The 11,629-nt window shown below is 29.1% G+C and overlaps 1 protein-coding gene across 1 annotated transcript in view; it reads right to left on the minus strand.

Annotated features, from left to right (window-relative positions):
- The window catches only part of LOC141289420 (rap guanine nucleotide exchange factor 5-like), a 34,140-nt gene extending 23,256 nt beyond the window's left edge, over positions 1-10,884 (minus strand). Inside the window, exon 1 of the mRNA XM_073821518.1 lies at positions 10,663-10,884. Coding sequence (XP_073677619.1) covers positions 10,663-10,845 — 183 coding nt within the window. The 5' untranslated portion in view covers positions 10,846-10,884. The remainder of the gene's footprint in view (positions 1-10,662) is intronic.
- Positions 10,885-11,629: the final 745 nt, after the last annotated feature.

Here is an 11,629-nt window from a genome sequence, read left to right on the forward strand (position 1 = left end):
AATTATCAACGTGACTGTCCTCAACTCCCACAGGAATCCAAACCCTGGACAAAATGTTCAGTAAAACATACAATATCCGTCTGTAAACCTTCAGTCTCCACCTTCAGTTTAGAGTCTGCTGTCTGTGAGATTGTGAACAGTGATTGGTCATTTCAGCCGCTCTCCCGCGGAGCAAAGGATGCTGGGACGCCGCAGGAGTCAGCTGTCAATCACCAGACCGCCGGGACGGGAAACAGATGGATTATCTGCGGCCAGACAGACACAAATGTGACCATCTGACCTCAAAATGAAGGTCACGGAATCCTCAGTAAAGTAAGCGGAATTCGAATTCCAAAAAAACTCCTGAAGATTCCAAAAATAGTCCACAAATTATTCAAACCGGAACAAACACGGAGTGTTTCCCAAACATTCCCGAAACGCTCCAAAGCAAGCACGGATATCAGATCGCGTCTGCGCTGCTCCTTCCTGCGAATGTGTTTATAAAAAGCAACGCTAATATGATTTTACATCAGTTACATAACTCGAAAGACACCTACAGTAACAAACAGCAGGCCAGATTAATACCAGATTAGCAGCATCACAGATTAAAATGTATATATAATTATACACTACCAGTCAAAAGTTTTTGAACAGTAAGATTTTTAATGTTTTTTTTTTAAGTATTCTCTTCTGCTCACCAAGCCTGCATTTATTTGATCCAAAGTACAGCAAAAACAGTAAAATGTAAAAATATTTTACCATTTAAAATAACTGTTTTCTATTTTAATATATTTTAAAATGTAATTTATTTCTGTGATTAAAGCTGTATTTTTAGCATCATTACTCCAGTCTTGCTGCTCAAAATACAACTCTCGCATCTTTTGAAATTAAAAATGTCTTTTCTGTTGCTTTTGATCAACTCAATGCGTGCTAGAAGATTAATAATATTAATGCATTTATGCATTTATTTGATCCAAAGTACAGCAAAAACAGTAACATTTTTGAAATATTTTTACTATTTAAAAAAAAAAACTTTTCTTTTTGAATATACAGGGTGGGCCATTTATATGGATACATCACACATCAAACTTATTGGTAATTTCACAAGAAAAACAATGGTGTGCATGGTTTTAACGTAACTTTATTCTTTCATGAGTTATTTACAAGTTTCTGACCACTTATAATGTGCCACAAACAGGACGTTAATATCACCAATCATTCCCATTTTATTAAGGTGTATCCATATAAATGGCCCACCCTGTATTTTAAAATGTAATTTATTCCTGTGATCAAAGCCAATTTTTTAGCATCATTACTGCAGTCTTCAGTGTCACATGATCCTTCAGAAATCATTCTAATATGAGGATTTGCTCGTCACAACCGGAATTCGAATTCCAAAAGAACTCCTAAAGATTCCAAAAATAGTCCACAAATTATTCAAACCAGAACAAACATGGAATGTTTCCCAAACATTCCCGAAACGCTCCAAAGCAAGCACGGATATCAGATCAGATGTGTTTATAAAAAGCACCGCTCGCTAATAAGATTTTACAGCAGTTACGTAACTCCAGGGAAAAACACCTACAGTAACAAACAGCAGGCCAGATGCGGCTGGGAAAAAAATGTTGGCGATGCAAACGATAACAAACAGTTTATCTGCGCTGGCCGTGTTTCTCTCCAGCCTTTCCAACATCAACACACCGAGCGCTGCTATTATGTGAGCACATATTTAAATGTCAATGCTTGATAAATATATTATTTCCATTTTGAGAGAGCGGTGAGAGCGTTACGTAACAGAAGAGCTACATTGTGAACGTCTAAATGAGTCTCACAGGAACTGAGGAGACACAATATGATGATGAATCTGGTTTGAAGATGCAACAGGAAAGGCAATTAGATTAAAAAAAAATCATTAAGACAGACTTTTAAGTTGACTTGAGAAAGTCTGACCAAGTGTGAAAAAGTTTTACGAGATTTTAAACGTTTGAAGGTTTTCGGTCTGATGTAGATTGAAGTTTAATGTAGTTTTAAAGCTTAAAGCTTGAATGTTTTACATACAGTGCCCTCCACTAATATTGGCACCCTTGGTAAATATGAGCAAAGGTGGATGCGAAAATAAATCTGCATAATTTATCCTTTTGATCTTTCATTCAAAAAATTCACAAAATTCTAACCTGTCATTGAAGTAAAACAATAGAACCTAGAGGTGAAATCTCATTATGAAATAAATGTTTTTCTCTAGTTCATGTTGGCCACTATCATTGGCACCCAATTATTGCAACAACCTTTTCCCAAGATAACAGCTCTGAGTTTTCTCCAACAATGTCTAATGAGTTCAGAGATCAGAGACCCTTCCTTCAAACAGAATCTCTCTAGATTCTCCAGAATCTCTTTATTCCCAGCTTCATGTTGGTGCTTCTTCTCCTCAGTTTCTATAGAGGGTTCAGGTCAGGGATATGGCCATGGTAGAAGCTTCATTCTGTGCTCAGTCACACATTTTTGTGTTGATTTTGATGTTAGTTTTGGATCATCGTCCTGCTGGAAGATGCAACCATGGCCCATAATAAGATTTCTAACAGAGGCAGTCGGGTTTTGATTTTTTTATCTGCTGGTATTTGATAGAATCCATGAAGCCATGTATCTAAACAAGATGTCCAGGATCTCCAGCAGAAAAATAGGTCCACAACATTAAATACCCAGCAGTATTTTTAACCGTGGACATGGGGTACTTTTTTATCCCTGTCTGCACCAAAACCATCTGGAGGGTTATAGCTGCCAAAAAGCTCATTTTTAGTTTGATCTGACCATTGAAGCCAGTCCTGTTTGAAGTTCCAATCATGTCTGACAACTGAATATGCTGGAGTTTGTTTTTGGGTGAGCCAGGAGGATTTTTTCTTGAAACCCTCTGTTTGATCATTTTATTTTAGGCTTTCTGACCCCAAGACTCAACAATTCTCCAGCTGTGATCCTTGGAGAGTCTTTGGCCACTCAATCTATCCTTCTTATCATGCATTAGGATGATATAGACAAGTCCTCTTCTAGGCAGATTTGTAACATCTTTAGTTCAGGAACTTCTTAATTATTGCCCTGATGGTGGGAATGGGCATTTCCAATGCTTTAGCTCTTTTCTTACAGCCACTTTCTATTTTGTGAAGCTCAACAAACTTGTTCTGCACATCAGAACTACATTCTTTGGTTTTACTTCTTGTGATGGACGATTAAGGGAATTTGGCTTTTGTGTTCCTCATATTTATAATCCTGTGGAACAGAAAGTCATGGCTGGACAATTTTATACTCCTAGCCACCCTGCTGTGCTAAAACAATTGTAATACTAATGGGAATATCCTTCAGAGATATTTTACTTAGACAAATTTGTAGGGGTGCCAATAATTGAGGCCAACGTGAACTAGAGAAAAACATTTATTTCATAATGAGATTTCCCCCTCAGTTTCCATCGTTTTGCTTCAAGGAAAGGTTAGAATTTTGTGAATTTTTCGAATGAAAGATCTAAAGGATAAACAATGCAGATTTATTTTCACAGTCACCTTTGCTCATATTTACTAAGGGTGCCAATATTAGTGGAGGGCACTGCATGTAGATAGAATGTTGTTAACATGTCACTAGCATGATTTCTCAAGCAAACTTAATTATAGTATTTGGCATCATTTTTGAGCACAGAATGATGCGATCGACCAGCAGCAAGGTATTTTAGAGATAATAAAGGTTCAACGCTCATCCAGAAGCAGCAGCTAAACCAGATGAGATCATAACCACATCAGACGCAGGAACTCTTCCCATCTTCCAGTTCCTGCAGGAAAACCGCATCCCTGCTTCTCCAGGATATTACCTCGTCACCTGACCTCCCTCAGCTTTATTCTTCCTATCAGTCTTACGTTTTCATTCATGCATCTGGCAGACGTTTTGCAAGCATTCAGGATTTGCATTTTACCAGTTCATGTATTTACTAGATGCTCCTAAACAATACTAAATTAACCTTGCTAATTATAGAAAAACGTAAAGTTAAATAAAAATATAAAAACAAATAAAAATTACTAAAATAAACAAATGAAAATGAAAATATAAAAATAAAAGCTAATTCAAAATATGAATAAACACTATAATATTATTTAAACAACACTAAATTATCAATTAATTAAACACCAAAATGAAAGCTAAATAGAAATAAAAAAAGAAAAACTAATAGCAATGATAAAAGCACATAACATTTACTAAAACTTAATATAATATTAAAAACTAAATAAAAATAGGAAATTCAAATTGTAATAAAAAATTATAAATATTGTAATAGCATCTAAACAATACTAAATTGACCTTGATAATTATAGAAAAACGTAAAGTTAAATAAAAATATAAAAACAAATAAAAATTACTAAAATAAACAAATGAAAATGAAAATATAAAAAATATAATAATAGATAAACAACACTAAATTATCAATTATGTAAACAAAATGAAAGCTAAATAGAAAAAGAAAAACTAATAGCACTGATAAAAGTATTTAAATACTTAAAATAATATTAAAATAAAAATACATATAACGTAAAGTTAAATAAAAATATAAAAACAAATAAAAATGACAAAACACATCAATTTACTAAAATAAACAAATGAAAATGAAAATTAAAATAAAAGCTAATTCAAAATATGAATAAAGACTATAATAATAGATAAACAACACTAAATTATCAATTAATTAAACACCAAAATAAAAACTAATAGCAATGATAAAAGCACATAAAATGAATTAAAACTTATATTAATTAATTACTTATATAATATTAAAAACTAAATAAAAATAGGAAATTCAAATTGTAATAAAAAAAATTATAAATATTGGAATAGCATCTAAACAATACTATATTGACCTTGATATTTATACACAAAATTAAAGTTAATAAAAATGAATAAAAATGACAAAAACACATCAAAATTATTAAAATAAACTAAAATGAAAATATAAAAATAAAAGCTAATTCACAATGTGAATAAACATTATAAAAACAGTTAAACAACACTAAATTATCAATTATTTAAACACCAAAAATAAAGCTAAATAGAAAAAAACTAAAAGAAATGATAAAAGCACATAATAAAACTTAATATAATATTAAAATTAAAACAAAACAAAAATGGGCAATTCAAATTATATTAAATATAAATTAATTAATTAAAAGCATCTAAACAATACTAAATTAACTGATATTTATACACAAAATTAAGATTAACTAAAAATATAAAAATAAATAAAAATGACACATCAAAAAAAACATCAAATTACTAAAATAAACAAATTAAAATGAAAATATAAAAAATAAAAGCTAATTCAAAATATGAATAAACACTATAATAATAGATAAACAACACTAAATTATCAATTATGTAAACAAAATGAAAGCTAAATAGAAATAAAAAAAGAAAAACTAATAGCAATGATAAAAGCACATAAAATTTACTTAAACTTATACTAATTAATTACTTATAAAATATAAAAAACTAAATAAAAATAGGAAATTCCAATTGTAATAAAAAAATTATAAATATTGGAATAGCATCTAAACAATACTAAATTGACCTTGATATTTATACACAAAATTAAAGTTAATAAAAATGAATAAAAATGACAAAAACACATCAAATTATTAAAATAAACTAAAATGAAAATATAAAAATAAAAGCTAATTCACAATATGAATAAACATTATAAAAGCAGTTAAACAACACTAAATTATCAATTATTTAAACACCAAAAATAAAGCTAAATAGAAAAAAACTAATAGAAATGATAAAAGCACATAATACAAATTACTAAAACTTAATATAATATTACAATTAAAACAAAACAAAAATGGGCAATTCAAATTATATTAAATATAAATGAATAAATTAAAAGCATCTAAACAATACTAAATTAACTGATATTTATACACAAAACTAAGATTAACTAAAAATATAAAAACAAATAAAAATGACACAAATTACTAAAATAAACAAATTAAAATGAAAATATAAAAAATAAAAGCTAATTCAAAATATGAATAAACACTATAATAATAGATAAACAACACTAAATTATCAATTATGTAAACAAAATGAAAGCTAAATAGAAAAAGAAAAACTAATAGCACTGATAAAAGTATTTAAATACTTAAAATAATATTAAAATAAAAATACATATAAAATAAAATAAAAAATAAAATAATATTAATAATATAATTAATATTAATAAATACTATACAGCATCTAAACAATAGTAAATTAACCATGATATTTATACACAAAATTAAACGTAATAAATATTTTTTGATCAAATAAATGCAGCTGTGGTGAGCAAAAATCATTTAATTGCATCTTTAAAAGCATTTCGGGAAGCTTTTTTTTTTTTTTTTGTCCAGGAAAGCGTCACTATCCAAGTGGTTGCGTTAACTACAGACCGCATTGCTCTGCTAATGACAGTGTGAGACGCATTTGTGCAGGATCAGCGGGACAGAGGTGTGTGTTTAAGGTCTCCACCTGTCCTGCGGGTCAGGGGTTGACGTTTGTTCTCACGCTGGGTGGAGAACCAGACCAGAAACCTAACTAACAGAGGACAGGAAAGGAGAGAGGAAGCACTCAGTGTTCCCTTCCTGCGTTTCTGCAAAGAGAGTGATTGTGTGTGTGTGTGTGTGTGTGTGTGTGTGTGTGTGTGTGTGTGTGTGTGTGTATTGTGTTTCCTTAATTACACCCGAAAGTTGCACAGAAAAACTCCCATGATCCTGGATAAAGCAAAGGACACGATCTTTCCTCTAAACAATGCAACAGAACCGAAACACACCAAACAAACTCCACCTAAAGTCACAGCGTAAGGAAATCCCGTTATATAACTGTGGGAATGATTTCATTACAGCGGCTGCATGGAGAGCTTTTTAGGAAAAAGATGGATGGTTGAATATCTTATGCAGGAATTGGCTTTCTTTGAGTCTTTGTAAGCAAAACGTTTATGTAATATCTCAAAGCACACGATATTTTAGAGGAAAAAGAAACAATGTGACACTTCTGTCCGAATCTAACATTATGTGTTATGTCAGTTTAATAAGAGAGATGGATCTTGAAGGTTCTGGAAAACTTTATCACTTTCTGAACACATGGAGAACATTATGTTTATTAAAAGAAGTTAGGATTGTCTCTTTTGAATTATTTTCAGTCAAAAGTCATAGATATCAAATAGCGAACTGTAGTTTGTATTTGCTGTTTTTATATAAGAGATGTTATTCTTGACTAAAACTAAAACTTTTTTGTAATATCAATGAAATATACATATTAGATGAAAAACCTAAACTTAAAGTTCGGAATTAAGTGAGGCATGTTGTCCTTGAAACTAACTGGAATGAAATAAGGCCATTCAAGGTATATTAACTATTAATAAATATTACAATAGTATTTAAACAATACTAAATTAACACACACAAAAAAAAAAAAAAAAAAAAATTATATATATATATATATATATATATATATATATATATATATATATATATATCAAATTACATTAAATATTAATAAATACTATAAGTAGTACTATAGTATATAATGCCAAAATTAAAGCTGAATAGAAATATAAAAAAATATATATTAAAATTAAACAAAAAATAAACAGGTAATTCAAATTATATTAAATATTATTAAATACTATAATAATATCTAAACAATGCTAAATTAACAACAACATAAAAACACACATATATATATATGTGTGTGTGTGTGTGTGTGTGTGTGTGTGTGTGTATATATATATATATATATATAAACACTAATAAGAATGACAAAAGCACATAACATTACTAAAACTAAAATTTAAAAACTGAAAATGAAAAAAAGCTGAATCAAATTGAATCAAATTTCTAAATTTCTAAAACTACAAATATAAAAATAAAAGCTAATTAAAAATATGAATAAATACTATAATACTGTAGTATATAAACAATAATAAATTTACACTGATATTAATACATAAAAATGTAAACTAAACAGAAATGTTAAAAAAAACGCACAATTTACTAAACTGAAAACTACAAATATAAAAATAAAAGCTAATTAAAAATATGAATAAATACTATAATAGTAAATTAACACTGATATTAATACATATAAATTAAAACTAAACACAGATGTTTGAAAACTTATAAAAATGACAAAAGCACAAATTACTAAATTGAAAACTAAAACTAAAAGCTAATTAAAATATGAATAAATACTATTTACACTGATATTAATACATAAAAATGTAAACTAAACAGAAATGTTGAAAAAAACTAATAAAAATGGCAAAAGCACATAACAAATGTACTAAATCGAAAACTAAAAATCTTATTAAAAATTTAATTCTAAATAAAAACATGAATACATACTACAAACTAGTAAATAAACAACACTTAAGTAACACTGATATTTAAATGTTGCATTCAAAATGATTGATCAACTTATTGTTACATTGCATGTAACAGAATATGCCAATTAATACATTGCTACACTTTATAGATACATTAACTGGCACCTGCAGCCCAATAAAATGTATCACTATGGCAACAGTGGACCATGACAACCACACTATACTACGGAAACGGCTCAATGACAGGAAATGAGACGAGCCACGCCTTCAGAGCAGATCACACACTCATGAACATGGAGAACTGGAAAACTGTACATCTGACTTCCTTGAAGTGATGCATTTCTGATAGGAAAAGAACATAGAATGAGGGGAAAGGGGGCGGGGCTTGATTTCAATCATCAGGAGTTGATTAGATCATGAAAAGTGGGCGTTTATCAAAGGATCAGAGTAAAAGATGAGCGCTGGAGCCTGATGCAAATGGAAAAACAGCAGGAAATGAGCTGCAAACTCTGCCTATGTGTCCCGAGGCTCATTCACACAGCTTATGAGACACATTAGTCATGAGAAATGTCTGATCGGAGGAAATCTCAGAGAAGAGAAAGACAGAGAAACTGAGATGCAGAGATGACAAACTGAGCTCCATCTTCAGACAAGTCCAGCCACGCTGATGCATGAATGAGGCTCAGGTTACGCTGTGATTTACTAAACACTGCTATCACACAGACAACAATCATCCCAGACGCGACACACTCCTCAAAATACAGCTGCTTCTGTGGCTCATTTATGGTTCTTTATGGTACTCATAGCCTTTTAATTTAGTCTAAAAAAGACAAAAATAAATAGCAATTTTTATTTAATTTTTACAATATTATTATATCATTTATACATGTATTATTATTATTGCAATTATTGAATTCTATGCATGAATACTATAGTGTAAATAATAATAATAATGAAACTATGCCATGTTATTCTTATTTCAAATATATCGCAATTATCTATTTGTTTTTTTTTTCTAAATAAATTTGCATTATTACAATGGCAATAATAAAAAAAATAATAATGCTAATATATTGCAATTATTTATTTATTGCATGTTTTTTTTATTTTAAGTCATGAATTAAAATAAAATTTTTAAAATAGGCATGAAAGTGCACTATCCAAACTTCAATTGTTGTAATTCATGAACACTTTGAACACTTTGGAATACAGATCTAAGGTTGGTCTCTTTTTAAAGAAGACAATCGGCGGATAATTGCAGAAGTGGAATTTTTTCAAAAATAATAAAGTATCAACAAATTATAGAAGTTTAAATTTTTATCTATTTGTTTTTTTTCTAAATAAATTTGCATTATTACAATGGCAATAATAATAATGCTAATATATTGCAATTATTTATTTATTGCATGTTTTTTTATTTTAAGTCATGAATACAATAGTGTAAATAGTAATAATAATAATAACAACAATAATATTATTATATTTCTTATTAACACATTATTCTTACTACAAATATATTGCAATTATTTATTTATTTATTGCAAAATAAAAGGTCATGAATGCAATATTGTAAATAGTAATAATATAATTACTATTATTATTATATTTATTATTATAATAACACATTATTCTTACTGCAAATATATTGCAATTTGTTTTGCAAAATAAATTTGCATTAATACAATAGTAAAAAAAATAAAATAAAACTATTGCAAATATATTGCAATTATTTATTTTTGCAAAAAAAGTCATGAATACAATAGTGTAAATAGTAATAATAATAATAATAATAATAATAAGCTACATTTTTCTTACTGCAAATATACAGCAATTATTTATTTTTGCCAAAAAAATTGCATCAATACAATGGTGATAATAATAATAATAATAATAATAATAATAATAATAATAATAATAATAATAATAATAATAATATATTTCAATTATTTATGTTTGCAAAAAACAGCATGAATACAATAAAAAGAATACTATGCCACATTATTCTTACTGCAAATATCTTGCAATTATTTATTTTTGCTAAATAAATTTGAAGTAATGCAAAATGAATTATTATTTCATTATAATTGTTCTAAATAAAAAAAACTTAGACAAATTTAAGTAAGAAAATCTTTTAAATCTTCTGGTTCTTTATTTTTAAGAGTGCATGAGCTTTAGAAAAGTTTCAGAAACTCCTCAACAGGTGACAAGGTGAGTCTCCTCACCTGACCCCCTTAATGTGACCCCTGACCTGCTGTCGCCATGCCAACAGGTTCAGGTGCGAGCTCGGGCCGTCTTACCTGAGCGGAGCGATCCGGGAGCCTGTAGTTCTGGTTCTGGAGGAAGCGATATCCGTCTTTGGCCAGCCGCTGGACCATCTCCAGCCGTGAGAAGTCATCGGGAGCCCTGAGGGCGCAGACGCCCGCCTGCTGCAGAACCGGAGGAAGAGAAAACAGATACTTTAATCCACAGCCCCACGACATCACGCTCGCCACACACACAGCCCAGACACGCGGGTTTGACTTCGCAGGGAGTTACTGCCAGAGACACGGAGAGCAGAGATCCATCCTCACACTCATTCCTCTGGAAGAAACTCTAAACGCATGTGGAGTGTGTTTGAAACAGAGAGGGAGGGGCGTGGCTGAGTGGCTCCACCCACATGGAGGCGGAGACAGATGATTGACAGCATCTACAGTACACCTCAGTGAAAGGGACTTTGAGTCATTTTAGTACTTTTAATTATATTTTGTAGTTATTTTTTACTTGTATTTACTTGACATTATTTATTTTATTTATTACTAAGTAACTAAGTAACATGCTGTAAAAAAGCAACCAGAGGTGCATTTTGCACAGAAAAACACCAGCATTATTATTAATAACTATAACTATTATGACAAAAGCACAACAGATAATAATTAGAAATTAAATTTAAAATAAAACTGTTTAAAAAAAATCTTATTTAAAGTGGCTAAAATAAATAATATATATAAATATATATAAATAAATAAATAAATTAAATTAAATTAAAATTATTTGTATTGTAGCTAAAATAACAAAATAAAATAAGGAAACAAAATAGTAATATAAAATAATTATTTGTATTGTGGCTAAAATAAAATAAATAAAATAACAAAATAAAATAAAATTATTTGTATTGTAGATAAAATAATTAAATAAAATAATGAAACAAAATAGTAATATAAAATAATAAAATTATTTGTATTGTGGCTAAAATGAAATAAAATGAAATAAAAAAATTATATGTAT

Source organism: Garra rufa, chromosome 17 (genome assembly GCF_049309525.1).
Source record: "Garra rufa chromosome 17, GarRuf1.0, whole genome shotgun sequence".
Lineage (NCBI taxonomy): Eukaryota > Metazoa > Chordata > Actinopteri > Cypriniformes > Cyprinidae > Garra > Garra rufa.